Source organism: Lithobates pipiens, unplaced genomic scaffold (genome assembly GCF_037356315.1).
Source record: "Lithobates pipiens isolate NorthernLeopardFrog02 unplaced genomic scaffold, aLitPip1_a1.2 Scaffold_16, whole genome shotgun sequence".
Classification (NCBI taxonomy): Eukaryota; Metazoa; Chordata; class Amphibia; order Anura; family Ranidae; genus Lithobates; species Lithobates pipiens.
In genome coordinates, this window is record NW_027507748.1 from 6,813,371 (window position 1) to 6,830,595 (window position 17,225).

General features: G+C 43.8%; 1 protein-coding gene across 1 annotated transcript in view; it reads right to left on the reverse strand.

The window, feature by feature from the left end:
* Positions 1–364: 364 nt before the first annotated feature.
* Positions 365–17,225, reverse strand: part of LOC143981567 (uncharacterized) — a 56,244-nt gene continuing 39,383 nt past the window's right edge. Inside the window, exons 3-7 of the mRNA XM_077479530.1 lie at positions 8,995–9,222; positions 7,481–7,744; positions 6,656–6,883; positions 2,191–2,454; positions 365–704 (exon numbers count right to left, since the gene is read on the reverse strand). Coding sequence (XP_077335656.1) covers positions 679–704; positions 2,191–2,454; positions 6,656–6,883; positions 7,481–7,744; positions 8,995–9,222 — 1,010 coding nt within the window. The 3' untranslated portion in view covers positions 365–678. The remainder of the gene's footprint in view (positions 705–2,190; positions 2,455–6,655; positions 6,884–7,480; positions 7,745–8,994; positions 9,223–17,225) is intronic.

Consider the following 17,225-nt stretch of genomic DNA (forward strand, 5'->3'; position numbering starts at 1 on the left):
AAGTGTTTCCCAGAGCCAAACCTTTCATCCAAATTCTGAATTGCTGCATTTGTAAATTCCAAAAGCCAATATAAAGGAATAGTAGTGGTAAAAAAAGCACTTGTGGGTTTAACTAATCCTTTTTTTTTTGTATAATTCTCCTTTAAGGGGTGTGGCAGGGGGTGTGTCCTATGGCCACATACTTTTGCTAATACAATATCTAAAAGAAAAGTTGGGACTTTATATGAAGCACAGCTAAGAATGTAAAAATAGAAACCACATGATTAAGGATGCCAAAAAGCATATACATTAAATTAAAAAAAAACAATAATAAATAAAATAATAAAATTTATAAATCTTTAATAATTTGTTATACATGATAATAACACAATTGATAACCAATCTATAAGTAAAAGAATATTGATACATGATAGTACAATTATACTAGTTTATACTAGTTTATGAACAGCATGATTAGGTTAATAACATAATTCAAAACCAGTCTATAAATAGTAAAATCCTGGTAGCACGGTAATGCGATTATGCTGATTCATAAACACAACTATAGCAATAATAATCAATTGATAAACATTAGCAAAAATAAGTTGATATCACTTATTGCGGCATCTCAAGATCACATGATTAATAGATGTAGCATAAGGTAAGGGCTCTACGCGTTTCGTGGAGGAGTCCCATTCATCAGGAGCAGTCGCATACATAATCATCTATAATAATAAAATAATATAAAGGGTTAACAGGGTGAACAATCACTGGACACCGAGAAAAACAAAAGCAAAAGTACAAGTGTATACATAACATATAACATTCTTACCAGAGAATACAGGCTAGTAATAAGATAATAGTATTAGAGGTTGCGGACGCCATGGGGAAGTCATACCTCCCACGGGAGCTGAGGCAACATAAACACGGCCACATCAAGGCCGGGGATGCAGCATGTGAAGCAATAGTGACGTTGTGATTCACAGTTGGTAATAAGATAAGAGAATAAATGATGCTCTATGTGTACAAGTCCCATAAGATGTACTGTAAGAAATAATAAAAAGTAAAAAAAATCAATAAAAATGAAATGTAAAAGTGTGATTGTGTTAAGTGCAAAAAAAAGGGCCGTTCTTGGGCAGAACCTGCCCAAGCCAAGTGAGGGCTATAGTGTGACAGCCCAAACAAATGTGAGGAGAAATAAAAAATGAATGAAAAAATAAGAATGTATATTTGCCTTAGATCTCGAAAGGAGATCATGGGAGCCGGTGTGTGTATGTATCTCAAAATCAAAGTGAGGTGTGTGCTCCACCAGCATGCAGTCCCAATGGCCAAGGATAACCGCAGTATGCCACCAACGCCACGCTGCGTTATGAAACAGAGGGAAGGAAGGCGGAGCCACCACCCGGGCACACAGTGTCACTCAACAGTTGGCGCTCAAAGTCCTCCCTCCTGTCAAAACCTGATAGACAAACAAGCACAACAGCGTGCGGCGCCATGACAACGCCGCACGTGGACGCACGGCATCATGTGATTCTCGGTGCACAGGCATGGCGTCGATGTGTGTGTGGCGCCGCTCACCATCCCAACCAAAGGGGGGAGGCAGAGGGAGGGGCCATACCAAACATCGCAGCTCCCGAGGATGCAGAACCCAGGAGTCCACAAAACAAAAACACAAAACTAATAGCAAAAAATCCAAAATGTCCAGCAAAAGTCTCCCTGCAATAGTGAAACCTCAATATAGTTAATACAATTAATAGACTGTATGCTACCTTAGCTAATGTGCTTCCCTGAATCATGTCATCAAAAAAGGGGGAAAGGGGGATTTGGGACTTTGTATGAGGCAATGAATGGATACGTTCATCTGCCTCCATCCCTAATGTATATACAATATCTAAAAGAAAAGTTGGGACATAATATGAAGCACAGCTAAGAATGTAAAAATATAAACCACATGATTAAGGATGCGGGAAGTTGGGAAGTTGCTCCTTCATTTTCTTTTGCTAACCAAAGCCCTCCCCTTCCTGCAAAAATATAACTTATTCTCCTCCCCGCTCAAAGCCTGCCCCCTACAACTACGGACCTATCCTGTGCCCTTAACTAGGTCATAACAAACCCCTTTTAACCCCTGTCATGCAGGCCCTACGTCTAGTGCATTCTTTCTTTTCACTCCGGGCCTTTCTAAAGGGAAGGGAAAGGTCACACGTCACTCACCTGGACAAGGGTCTTGTGTCTGATTGGTGGATCTCTCACTTATGTGGTTCTTTGCTGAACATCTGATATTCCATGAATGGGGCGGTGACACAGGAGGCACAGTGACACGGACTGTCCGCTCTGAGCTGGTGACATTATATACCTCCAATCCTCCACTCACAGTCAGGTAGATGGAGGGGTCAGTCCCGATCTCCACCCAGCAGGAGATCTCAGCGCTGTCATTCTGGAGACACCTCACATCCAGGACTGGATCTGATACCGGAACTGAGAGACACAGAGATGGGGAGATCTGTAACATTGTACTATAATGAAATATGATTTCCCCTGTAATACCCCATCCACCCCAATACATTACAGTCATAAAAAGTCACAGAATTCCTGAAATATCTTTGCTGCAGAAACTTTTATTGCAAGATCCTAAAGGGGCCAATTGTGTGACTGGGATTCCTAGGCTTTGGTTGATCTCTAAAGGAGGGGACCATCAGTCAATAAAAATCTATTCCTTCCTGGGGGGCGTGGCCAGCCATGGAGCAAGATGGCTACTTAACCACCCAACTCTGCTCACCCCCGGGACAAATAGCTGCTCCCAGGACTTACCAGCAGCAGCTACCTCTCCCTCATGCAAGGGAGGGGAGCCCTCATCCTCAGCGACTGGAAGGTATGTCCAAGAGGAAATACCTCAGCCTCCACAAGCTGCGCCACCTCACAGAATATTTCCCACAGCCGGCCATGCAATCATCCAAAGATGGCGCTGTTGTGGCGCCTTGTGATCCCTCATAGGACACAGGCATCATGCAGGGACCTGCAGACAACTCAAAGCCCATGGAGAGTCTCACATGAGAGCCTACCTCTCCCCAGCAATCACCTTCAGATAGAGGCGAGCTGGCTGCACTGTCCCCAGCACTTTCCCCTGCTAAGGAACCTCTGATTAAGAAGCAGCACTGGGATGTCCAGACATGCACAAACCCTGAGGAAAATCCCTCAGACTGCCTAGCAGCCCTCCCTGCCAGTGACCAGCCAGCATCTGAGCACACACTAAAGCTCATTCTGCTTTCTCTGCAAAGAGACTATCGTAATGAACTGCGCTCCTCTATATCTACCTTACAAAAAAGAAATGATCGGGTAGAGGAATGCACGACCGACCTGGAAAAAGTGGTGACAGAACATACCTCAGTTTATAACAAAATGACAGATGCCTATGACCATCACACTGAAGAAATCCGATTCCTCCAAGTGATAGTGGCTGATTTAGAGGATCGCTCCACGAGGAATAATATCACATTTAAGGGCATATTCCTCCTGCTCTTCGCTCCCCCCACATGTTAAACGGACAGCCAGGGGTGCAGGGAGAGATGCCGGGTCTTGGACCCCCTCCACAGCAGCAGAACGACAGGGCCCAGTCACAAGTGCAACTGCAGCGACCCTTATAGTTTTTACCACTGGCTTCCTGTCCCCACCATGGAACTTGATAGGACAATATAGTATACTTGTAGTTTGTTTGTCTTTACCTTGATCTATATATATATATATCAGTGTCCCTTATTTGGAGGGAGTGCCCCTCTGTCCCCTCACGTGTCCCTCATTTTGGTGTGATCTATATAATTGTATATAAAATGTATTATTTCAAAAAGTGTTTCCCAGAGATAAACCTTTCATCCAAATTCTAAATTGCTGCATTTGTAAATTCTAAAAGCCAATATAAAGGAATAGTTGTGGTAAAAAAAAAAGCACTTGTGGGTTTAACTAATATTTTTTTTTGTAGAATTCTACTTTAAGGGGGTGTGGCAGGGGGTGTGTCCTATGGCCACATACTTTTGCTAATAGGTGTCCCTCATTCCCATCTCAACAAGTTGGGAGGTGTGAGTATATATGTACTGTGTATATTTATAAATAGCAATCAATGTATTGGTCCATTTTCCCAGGAACTATGACTCAAATCCATGACTATGGTATTAAATATGTCTTTTTACTGTTACTGCTATACTAAAAATAAAAAAAAAACTTTTCCCTTAATGACCACACTACACCAATTGGAGTAAATTGACCAAAGCAGCCTTTTTATTAACAAATATAAATAACCAATAATTAACATTAATTACATAACAAACCAGACCAGACTATTTAACCACTACAATACAGGGCACTTTCGCCCCCTTCCTTCCCAGCCCAATTTTCAGCTTTCATCGCTCTCGCGCTTTCAGTGACAATTGCGCAGTCATGCTACACTGTACCCAAATGAAATTTTTATCATTTTGTTCGCACAAATAGAGCTTTATTTTGGTGGTATTTATTCACGACTCCGTTTTTTCTTTTTTGCGATATAAGCGCAAAAAAGCGGAAATTTGGAAAAAAAAACAATATTTTCTTTTTTCTATTTTAAAAGAAATCCAATAAAATCAAATTTTGTCATAAATTTAAGCCAAAATGTATTCTGCTACATGTTTTTGGTAAAAAAAATTCCGTTAAGTGTATAATAATTGGTTTGTGTGATCACGGACATATGTACGCAAATGATCACGTACATATGTGTGTAGATAATCATTGGGACATGTGATTTTAGTGGGACATATGTGGGGGACATGTTTTTATTATTAGGGACATGTGTTTTTATTATTTGGGGAGATGTATGTTTTGGGGACATGTGTGGGGACATTGTGTTTATACTGTGTGGTGTGTTTACTGTGTGGTGATTTGTGTGTACACTAGACTGGTGATCAGTGAGTAAAAAGCTGTAAAAAACAGCTCATACTCACTGATCATCAGCCGGCTGCAGCGATCTGCTCTCCTCTCTTTAGCAATGACTTCTGTGTGAGGAGAGGAGAAGCCGATTGCCTAGCAACTGGCTGCTTGTTTACATCACATGACGGCCGTGATTGGACATGGCCGTCATGTGATCAGGAGGGCCAATCACAGAGCCCTCCTGCCGATCTGAGATGCGCCGTGTTCGGGTGACACGGGCGCATCGGGATCGCGCCGCTGCGCGGGCACGCACGCGCGCGATCCCGCTACTTCTGATGGACGTTCCTGAACGTCCTATCAGGAGTAGACGGCTCCCACCCAGCCGTATATGTGCATTGGCCGGGTGGGAAGTGGTTAAAGAGCAAAGGATGCAAGGTCCTAATAGGCATAAATAACCAGGACAGTACCTGCTAGTCACTTCACCGGCCTCCAGCCGCAAAAACCAACTCAGAGACAACTAGCAGGTACACATCCACCACCTGGGAGCCGTGCCTCAGACGGGTCTCTACACCATACCTTTTGGTGCCCAGATAACCTAAAATGGACCTTGCACCCCGCCATCAACCCATCTTACTTAGAAAGACCCCCAGAGTCCGTAATCGGTTCCAAACCACCTTATACAGGGTGGGAGGGTGGGAAGTTGCTCCTTCACTGTCTTTTGCTAACCGAAGCGCCCCCCCCCCCCCTCCTGTAAAAATATAACTTATTCTCCTCCCCGCTCAAAGCCTGCCCCCTACAACTACTGACCTATCCTGTGCCCTTAACTAGGGCCTAACAAGCCCATTTTAACCCCTGTCATGCAGGCCCTACGTCTAGTGCATTCTTTCTTTTCACTCCGGGCCTTTCTATAGAGAAGGGAAAGGTCACACGTCACTCACCTGGACAAGCGTCTTGTGTCTGATTGGTGGATCTCTCACGTATGCTGTTCTTTGCTGAACATCTGATATTCCAGAAATCGGGCGGTGACACAGGAGGCACAGTGACACGGACTGTCCGCTCTGAGCTGGTGACATTATAGACCTCCAATCCTCCACTCACAGTGAGGTAGATGGAGGGGTCAGTCCCGATCTCAACCAAGCAGGAGATCTCGGCGCTGCCATTCTGGAGACAACTCACATCCAGGACTGGATCTGATACCGGAACATTCTGGTGTTCTCCTCACATTATGTACTTGTATGACCTCTTTTACTGAATGTTGGGTCTCTGTTTAGGTTTTTTATCTCTGTCCCTCTGCATAAAAACTTTATTTTATATTAGGACTTGTTCTGTGGTGTGGTCAGTGGTGAAGGGTTGGTTGCCAGTGTCCAGGGTTCCCTCCTAGGTAGGGGTGACACAAGTCCAAAACCACCCAAGCTATCCTGCCTGAAAGCTATCAAAGCTGACAACAAATCATAGGTGTTGGAGGCATTGCCCACGCCGCAACTGCATGTATGCAATGGGCATGCTGTGGGGCGAGGGATACCTCCACTGCCCATTATTGGCTGCCAGCTTGGACAGCTTCTCTGTGCCCTCTAAGAATTTTTCACTAAGGGAAACCAACCCTGTGGCCCCATCCATGATACACCTCTGGGTGTGATCTATATGGGAAGGTAAAAGGCTCTGATGGAAGCTGATCATTCTGTCATGTTATGTATTTCCTGGATTGTAATCTTTATGTCTGGAATATTTTATCTCTCAGTAAAAACTTTAGTAGTAAATTCAGCCTGGAGACATTTCTCTCACTCACCTGCACAGGAGATGTTGATGGATCTACTTAGAGTATTGATCTGATTGGTGACATCACAGTGGAGGGTTCCGGAGACCGGAGGAGGAAGAGTTACCCGGCGGTGTGAGGAGACGGATCTTCCATCCAAACTCCAGGAATAACGTGTATCTGAACCATTCACTGAACATTCAGCCTCTGCGCTGCCATCCGGGAGACAGGAGGAGGTCACAGTGATGTCAGAGAGGGGGGCTGGGGGAGGAGAAATCACATTATGGGAAGATTAGAAAAGCAGAAATGAATGAAGTATACATAGATCCCAACTGTCCCTGATTTGGAGGGAGTGTCCCTCTGTTCCTCTGTCCCCCCTCATTTGTCCCTCATTTTGGTCTAATCTGTATAATGATATGGCAAAAACCAACTCAGAGACAACTAGCAGGTACACATCCACCACCTGGGAGCCGTGCCTCAGACGGGTCCCTACACCATACCTTTTGGTGTCCAGATAACCTAAAAAAGGACCTTGCACCCCGCCATCAGCCCAGCTTACTTAGAAAGACCCCCAGAGTCTGTAATCGGTTCCAAAACACCTTATACAGAGCGGGAAGTTGGGAAGTTGCTCCTTCACTTTCTTTTGCTAACCAAAGCCCTCCCCTTCCTGTAAAAATATAACTAATTCTTCTCCCCGCTCAAAACCTTCCCCTCTACAACTACTGATCTATCCTGTGCCCTTAACTAGGTCCTAACAAGCCCCTTTTAACCCCTGTCATGCAGGCCCTATGTCTAGTGCATTCTTTCTTTCCACTCCGGGCCTTTCTAAAGGGAAGGGAAAGGACACACGTCACTCACCTGGACAAGGGTCTTGTGTCTGTTTGGTGGATCTCTCACTTATGATGTTCTTTGCTGAACATCTGATATTCCAGAAATCGGGCGATGACACAGGAGGCACAGTGACATGGACTGTCCGCTCTGAGCTGGGGACATCATATATCCCCAATCCTCCACTCACAGTCAGGTAGATGGAGGGGTCAGTCCCGTTCTCCACCCAGCAGGAGATCTCAACGCTGCCATTCTGGAGACACCTCACATCCAGGACTGGATCTGATACCGGAACTGAGAGACACAGAGATGGGGAGATCTGTAAAATCCATTACAGTCATAAAAAGTCACAGAATTCCTGAAATATCTTTGCTGCAGAAACTTTTATTGCAAGATCCTAAAGGGGCCAATTGTGTGACGGATTCCTAGGCTTTGGTTGATCTCTAAAGGAGGGGACCACCAGCCAATAAAAATCTACTCCTTCCTGGGGGGCGTGGCCAGCCATGGAGCAAGATGGCTGCTCAACCACCCAGCTCTGCTCAGCCCGGGACAAACAGCTGCTCCCAGGACTTACCAGCAGCATCTCTCTCTCCCTGATGCACCGGAGGGGAGCCTTCATCCTCAGTGACTGGACGGTATGTCCAAGAAGAAATATCTCAGCCTCCACAAGCTGCGCCACCTCACCGACTATTTCCCACAGCCGGCCATGCAATCATCCAAAGATGGCGCCGGTGTGGCGCCTTCTGATCCCTCATAGGACACAGGTGTCATGCAGGGACCTGCAGACAACTCGGAGCCCGTGGAAAATCTCACATCGGAGCCTACCTCTCCCCAGCAATCACCTTCAGATAGAGGTGAGCGGGCTGCACTGTCCCCAGCACTTTCCCCTGCTTAGGAACCTCTGATTAAGAAGCAGCACTGGGATGTCCAGACATGCACGAACCCTGAGGAAAATCCCTCAGATTGCCTAGCAGCCATCCTTGCCAGTGACCAGCCAGCATCTGAGCCCACACTAAAGCTCATTCTGCTTTCTCTAGGTTTTTTTATCTCTGTATATCTGCATAAAAACTGTATTTTATATTAGGACTTGTTCTGTGGTGTGGTCGGTGGAGAAGGGTTGGTTGCCAGTGTCCAGGGTTCCCTCCTAGGTAGGGGTGACACAAGTCCAAAACCACCCAAGCTATCCTGCCTGAAAGCTATCAAAGCTGACAACAAATCATAGGTGTTGGAGGCATTGCCCACCCCGCAACTGCATGTATGCAATGGGCATGCTGTGGGGCGGGGGATACCTCCACTGCCCATTATTGGCTTCCAGCTTGGACAGCTTCTCTGTGCCCTCTAAGAATTTTTCACTCAGAGAAACCAACCCTGTGGCCCCATCCATGATACACCTCTGTGGATGGGAAGGTAAAAGGCTCTGATGAAAGCTGATCATTCTGTCATGTTATGTATTTCCTGGGTTGTAATCTTTGTGTCTGGAATATTTTATCTCTCAGTAAAATCTTTAGTAGTAAATTCAGCCTGGAGACATTTCTCTCACTCACCTGCACAGGAGGTGTTGATGGATCTTCTTAGATTATTGATGTGATTGGTGACATCACAGTGAAGGGTTCCGGAGACCGGAGGAGGAAGAGTTACCCGACGGTGTGAAGAGACGGATCTTCCATCCAAACTCCAGGAATAACGCGGATCTGATCCTTTCACTGAACATTCGGCCTCTGCGCTGCCATCCGGGAGACAGGAGGAAGTCACAGTGATGTCAGAGAGGGGGACTGGGGGAGGAGAAATCACATTATGGGAAGATTAAAAAAGTAGAAAAAAAGAAAAGCAGAAATGAATGAAGTATACATAGATCCCAACTGTCCCTGATTTGGAGGGAGTGTCCCTCTGTCCCGCTCATTTGTCCCTCATTTTGGTCTGATCTATATAATATTATATAAAATGTATTATTTAAAAAAGTGTTTCCCAGAGATAGACCTTTCATCCAAATTCTGAATTGCTGCATTTGTAAATTCCAAAAGCCAATATAAAGGAATAGTGGTGGAAAAAAGCACTTGTGGGTTTAACTAATCATATTTTTTGTAGAATTCTCCTTTAAGGGGGTGTGGCAGGGGGTGTGTCCTATGGCCACATACTTTTGCTAATAGGTGTCCCTCATTCCCATCTCAAAAAGTTGGGAGGTATGAGTATATATGTACTGTGTATATTTATAAATAACAATCAATGTATTGGGCCATTTTGCCAAGAATTATGACTCAAATCCATGACTATGGTATTAAATATGTCTTGTTACTGCTATACTAAAAAAAAAAAACCTTTTCCCTCAATGACCACACTACACCAATTGGAGTAAATTGACCATAGCAGCCTTTTTATTAACAAATATAAATAACCAATAATTAACATTAATTACATAACAAACCAGACCAGACTATTTAAAGAGCAAAGGATGCAAGGTCCTAATAGACATAAATAACCAGGACAGTACCTGCTAGTCACTTCACCGGCCTCCAACCGCAAAAACCAACTCAGAGACAACTAGCAGGTACACATCCACCACCTGGGAGCCGTGCCTCAGACGGGTCCCTACACCATACCTTTTGGTGCCCAGATAACCTAAAAAGGACCTTGTACCCCGCCATCAACCCATCTTACTTAGAAAGACCCCCAGAGTCCGTAATCGGTTCCAAACCACCTTATACAGGGTGGGAAGTTGGGAAGTTGCTCCTTCACTTTCTTTTGCTAACCGAAGCCCTCCCCTTCCTGTAAAAATATAACTTATTCTCCTCCCCGCTCAAAGCCTGCCCCCTACAACTACTGATCTATCCTGTGCCCTTAATTAGGTCCTAACAAGCCCCTTTTAACCCCTGTCATGCCAGCCCTACGTTTAAGCCCTTGTACACATGGTCGGACTTTCCGATGGACAATGTCCGATAGGACCGTGTTGTCGGATAATCCAACTGTGTGTGGTCTCCATCGGACTGTTTCCGTTGGATACTCAGACGGACCAAGTTTTCCAACTTGTCTATAAATTTTTCCGACAACATGCTCCGATCGGGCATAGTCCAATCATGTGTAGCCTACTCCGATGGACAAGGTGCCACGCATGCTCACAATCAAATTAGGACACGGAAGCGCTCGCTCAGGTAAAACTACCACTCGTAATCGATATAGAACATTCGTCACGCTGCAATGTTAAAAATTCTTTCATGAAGCGCATTCTCTTGTTCTTTACAATGCTGCAAGAATGAACTTGTTTTGATGCTCATAGTCACACACACTTCTCCCGAACGTATTTCTTTAGTCTTTTTACTCATTTCAGCAATACAATATTTTAAATCGCCACATCTACACAATCTTTTTTTGTTTTGTTTTTTTATAATTTTGTGTTTGTTTTTTTTAATCGACATCTCCTTTTTTGACAGTTTGCTCATCTTTGCATTTTTTTGAGTGTGTTTTGTGTGTCAACTTACCACAACACCATTATTATCTTTTTTGTATTTTGTTTTTCTTTTTTAATCTACAGGAGGTTGTTTGGTGTTGGTGCCCCTTGTTATTCATTTCACTTTGTTTTTTTTTAAATGTACCTGCCTGCTCACAAATAAACTGTCCTTTTTGAAGTAAAACACATACGCAAGTATTTCTTCAAACAAAAAAACCTTTATTTAGGTGTCAAACAACTAAAGAGGGAGGCAGCGCTGGAGAAACTTGTCAATTTGGCGCAGCCTTTGGCCCCCAGGGCAGACATGAGCTAATTCGAAAATGCTAAATTGGTGGCCTGAAGAGTACATATCTCAGGGAGAGAAGTCTGGTCCAGAAGTCCGAGAGATCAGGTAGAGCAGAGGCCATCTATGTCCCCAGGATGTGGTTCTTCAAGAGGCTGCATCTTCTGTCAGACCAGACTGAACCCAGGCCATCACTCACTCGTCTTCCTTGGGCACTTCCCGCCAGGCTTCCTTCCAGGCTGTGGCTCGGCTCCTGTAGTTGTGGAGGAGGGCGATGGTCGACCTCCCGGCTGCCACTTGCCACAGCCTCCCCCGGCTGAGGTCTTCCTGTGTATGAAAATGGGACATAGTTTTAGTTTTTTGCTCATCAATCACACCATTTTGTGCTCATGACTGTTGCAAATTGAATGTTACCAAATAGAACAGACTATCATTCTGAGCCCAGCATTTTTCTTTCCCGTCCCAATCATTTTTGGTCACTACTGTCTCTTGATATGTAAACCACTTTGTTAAATCACAACTTACTAATCAATAATAACATCTAGTTAACATCATTAAATGTAACACAAGAAATATGTTCAACAATGCAATACCTGTCTCAAGCTGGGCCCCTCCACATGTTGTTGCCTGGAAGGCCCAGGTTGGACATCGGAAGCCTCAGCTGGGGGTGAAGGAAGCCTTGAAGGAAGACTAGAGAGTGGTGGCGTGGGTTCCCCCTGGTCTGCCATAAAATGCAGCCTCTCCTAGTACACCATCCTGGGGTAATAAATGGCATCTGGATCTCCTGATCTCAGAGAATTCTGGTGCTTCTTTCGCTCCCTGAGATATATACACCTCAGGGCACCAACTTTACCCTTCACATAGGTCATGTCTGCCGTGGGGACCATGATCCGCACCAAAGCAAGAAGTTTCTCCAGAGCTGCCTTCCTCTTTCTTTGGTCAGTATAAAAGGGGTTGTTCTTCTGCCACAGGCAGGGCAGCTCCCTCAGCAGATCAAGGAATAGCCCCATAAAATTGGAGTTCTTGAAGGGATCCATCTTGTCTGCAAGACACAACACAAGACAAACCCTAAAATACTAATAATGCCATGCTAAACCCTCCTAATCTTGTCCCAACATAGGCCTATATAGAAGCAGTCTAGGCTAGTGATGTACCAAGTTAAAAATTGTACCTTCGTTTGCACGATCGGCGCGTCAGCTCCTCGCTGTGTTTACAGATCGTACGTACGACACACGCGTGTTGCGTTTTATATACAGTGCCCATGTGTGAAACTCCGCCCGCCCCTGACGTTCTTTCTAGACTATTCCCCGCCCCTTCTCTTTCGGCGCAGTGGGGAGAGCACATGGCAGAGAGAACACAGGTGCGCAATAAGAGTTCCACTAACGAGGAGGAGGGCGAGGAAAGCCCGGAGCCTGAAACGTCACGATCCTGGAGGAGAAGATTTAAGGCCTCAAATATGTCTTTTGGAGAGATGTTGGAGATGGTGGACATATTGAAGAGGACCGACTATGATGGGAAGTATGGACCTTACCCAAATGCAAATATCAGAAAGGCCAAGATCATGACTAAAGTTGCGAAGAGTCTTCAGAAGAATTTTGGGGTACGACGATCCAAGGAACAACTGAGAAAACGCTGGTCAGACCTGAAACTGAGGGAGCACGATCAGTACAGAAGGATCAAGCGTGTTCTTCAAAAAAGTAAGTAGTTGTCGTGTGTTCATATGTTTATTCTTGCTTGCATACTGCTCCATGTGCTTTGATTTAATGTTGTACAGTTTAAAATGGCCACTTTCAAGTTCATGGGTTCAATCTTTCATAAGAAAGAGTTATACACCAACAATATTGCGCAAAAGAAAAATTAAAGAAAAATAGAAAAATGTAAAAATGTACAAGTAATGAGCTGCTAACACGCTAAAATTAGGGATTTTTTAGCTGGAAAAACATGTCAAAAGTATAGTGTAAGCGCTCAACTTGTATATGTTTCTTATAGTGCTACAAAATGATATGTGCTCAAATGTGTCAAAATATATATGAAATTCCCCGAAGAAGGGGGATAATACTGTAAAATGAGAAAAATATATAAAAAATATATAAGGTGACTTATGCATATATATATAAACCAAAAATGGTGACTGTGTGAATATTTATCCCAAAGGAGAAAACAATGACTATAAATTTATGTAAATATAAATAATCACAGTGATAAAGTCCATAAATGGATATATAGTCCAAAAAACGTGCAAGGTGTCAATCTGAACGTGTTGTAATAACAGCCAGGATTCTGTGATGTTATGACCGAAGAAGACAATATTTCACCCTGTGACGATCCCACCACCGTATAGGGTACAGGCTTACCGGATCTATATGACCCTAGCAGACATACGCCTCAGGGGTCAATCAAAGCTTGTGATCCCAGCCAAAATGGTCTCAAGGATTAGATGTATCAGTCATGGCATATACGGTCCCAACAAACGACTAGATGTAGTCACTATTCTTCATGTGCATATACAAATCCGACAACGACTCAGGCATGGAAGATGAAGAAACAAGGCCAACATGGCATAATAACGTTTTTTAAAAAAAACTTTAATAAAAAATTTAGCTAAAACTCACATTTCCAAGATGGACAATAAAGCATGTCAGAGAGAAAAAAGTGGCAGTAGCGGAGTCCTCCCGACGCGTTTCGACCCACCGGTCATCATCTGGGGTGGGCTCACACTACTGACATACTGCCTTATATAGGTACTCACACAATGAAGTGATGCCATTCCCCCATGTGTCGCAATTATGCCCACTTCCGGTATATCCAAGATGGCAGACGGGCGTGCGTTCCACGCCTCGGTTATTATGCGTTCCACCCATGTGTCAAATCCATTTAAGCCTGAAAATCATGATTGGAAGTGGTAATAATTCCACTTCCGGTATAGGTAAAAATGGCGGCCTGGCGTGCGTTCCACGCCTCACAACAGATGCGTTCCACCCATTCACATTGATGTATAGAAAAAAGGGGTGGAAACGAACCTGCTTCGTATGATGTTGTATTAAATAACCAAAGGGGACCAACCTATATGAGTCTTTAACTATTTAGGCTTACAAATGGACATAAAGGGATGTCCAAAACACTTTTGCAAATGGTGACCAGGAACCGGAAGTGTACATCTACGAACACACCGGAACCGGAAGTGAGTAAACATCACTTCCGGTACGGAGTGGGAATGAAAACGAGGCCTGAGTACAAGGAGAACATTGTCTCTTCTCTAGTACTCCTAAAAAGGTGGCGCTAATGACACCTAGTGGCCACTAATAAAATTAAAATTTGGTAATACAGAAACAACACAAACAATATATCACATTGTGCATAATATAAATCACATACTATGAAATAGTGACTATATGATCTGAATAACTATCTTACCATAAAACATAGAAATAAATGAATGTGTATATATACAATAAATGAGGTCATTAAAAAATAATAAAATGAAATAAAAATATGAAATGGAAACTACTTAATGAATTATACCCACAGATAAACATGCGTAATGCCAGACTGCACATTGCTAATATTACGAGAAGGTCCTATGAATCATCTATGAAAGCATTAATGTCCCACTCCACATTCATACCAAATGGGGAGTGGGACTGAAGCTCATATATCCAAAAAGTCTCAAGCCTGGAGACCCCGCGAGTGAGGGGCCCCCCTCTCCAGGGTGGAGTGTATTTATCTATCGCGACAAACTGTGTGCCACGTAGATCATTATTGTGGCATTCCCTATAGTGTTTCGGCACCGTGTGCTTGGATAATTTACTTCTGATCAGGGAGATGTGTTCGCCGACCCTCGTGGAAAAAGGTCTAGTGGTACGGCCGACATATTGCTTCCCACAGGGGCAGGTTATTAGATAAACCACATATTTAGTTTTACAGGTGCAGAAACATTTAATTGAATATCTTCTTCCAGTTACTGTAGATGTAAATTCTGAAATTTTTCGTTGTGTCAGTGCATTATGTTGACATACACTGCATTTTTTGCACGGGAAATAACCTACCAAGTTGTGAAAAAAAGTAGGCTGTGTTGGGGGATTAATGATGTTGGGGGCAATTTTGCTTTGCAAAGTAGGAGCCCCTCTAAATAAGACATTTGCTCTTTCAGGGAGATTAGGACCAAGCACAGGATCTTTTCTCAAAACCTCCCAATGTTTACTAAAGATCTTTTTTACTTGCCTATATTGCATATTAAAAGTGGTTATAAAAGACCACTTAAATTTATCATTGTCATTCCGAGGGGTTTTAACCTGCAGAAGAGTGTCCCTGTTTATATTTGAGACTTCCTGTAGTTGTTTTTCCAGAGTGGGTGCATGATACCCCTTATCTAAGAACCGTTGTTTTAAACAGTTTGCCTGATCCACAAAAGTGTAATCATCGGTACAGTTACGACGCAGTCTAATAAATTGACTGCGAGGAACAGAGGTAAGCCAGCTTTTATGGTGGCAGCTATCGATGGCAATGTAGCTATTGCGGTCGGTAGACTTGAAGTGGGTTTTGAAACTAAAACCCCCTGATGTGATTCCAATCTCCAAATCTAAAAATTGTATTTTATCAATGCTGGTCTGGTGGGTTAGAGAAATTCCCCTATCATTATTATTCAAACCACTAAAGAATTCGCAAAGCGCATCGGAGGTGCCTCCCCATAGGAGGAGGATGTCGTCTATGTATCGGACCCACAAAATCAATGATGGGCTCCGTTGAGCATAGACGACATCCTCCTCCCATTTGGCCATGAAAAGATTGGCCAGACTGGGCGCAAATTTGGCCCCCATGGCCACACCCCTTTGTTGTGAGTAATACTGGCCATCAAATCAGAAATAGCTGTGGCTGGTAGCAAATTCCAATAATTCTATAATGTAATCACGTTGACAGGGGACTAACGTATGTTCCTGATCAAGGAAGAAACGTACCGCTTCAATTCCCTTATCCTGTGGAATACAGGTGTATAGGGATGCGACATCCGCGGTAGCTATAATGCATTGTCCTTGGAATTGTATACCTTCCAATTTTCTGATGGTATCCCCAGTATCCTGTATATATGAGGGCATCTTTCTCACGAGTGGTTGGAGATAGAAATCTATATACCTGCCTATACGTGCTGTGACAGAATTGATGCCACTCACAATTGGTCTACCGGGGGGGGGCTGTCAAGCTCTTATGGATTTTGGGCAGATAGTAGATGGTAGGTATTCTAGGGGATGCCGGGACCAAAAAGGCTTTTTCTTTTTTGTTCAAGATTTTTTGTTCATAACCCTTATCGATAAGGGCTTTTAGTTGTTTTTTGTAAACATTGGTGGGGTTGTTAAGTAATTTACAATATGTGTCTGGCTCACTCAAAATATTTGCCATTTCCTCCTCATACTGGATCTTGTCAAGTATAACTATGCCCCCTCCCTTATCGGCAGGGCGTATTATAACTTGCTTCTGATCACAGAGAGACCTCAATGCGACTTTTGGCAAAGAAGTGGAGTGATGCTTTTTGACTGGTAATTTGGCTAAGTCGCTGAGTACCAAATCCCTAAAAATTTTCACTGCAGGAGCAGTGGGTACTGGAGGAGAAAAGAGGGAGGGATTAGATAGCCCTGAGTGGACAGTACCTGACGTGCTGGCATGGTAGTCTGTGCGATACGGATTAGATGTAAGATATCTTTGAATACTCATCTTCCGTGTAAATTTATGTATGTCTATAAATGTGGAAAATTTATTGAGTTTGTTAGGAGGTGCAAATTTTAGGCCCTTGTCTAAAACTAACATCTCTTCAGATGTAAAAGACTTGGAGCTCAAATTGAAAACCCCCCTGCCCTATCAGAGCCTTCTTCTCTTTCCGTCTTTGTAATCTCCTTCCCCCTCTACAACCTATCCTCGTTCTTGGCCCCTTTTTTTGGTATGCGGGGGAAGGAGATTACAAAGACGGAAAGAGAAGAAGGCTCTGATAGGGCAGGGGGGTTTTCAATTTGAGCTCCAAGTCTTTTACATCTGAAGAGATGTTAGTTTTAGACAAGGGC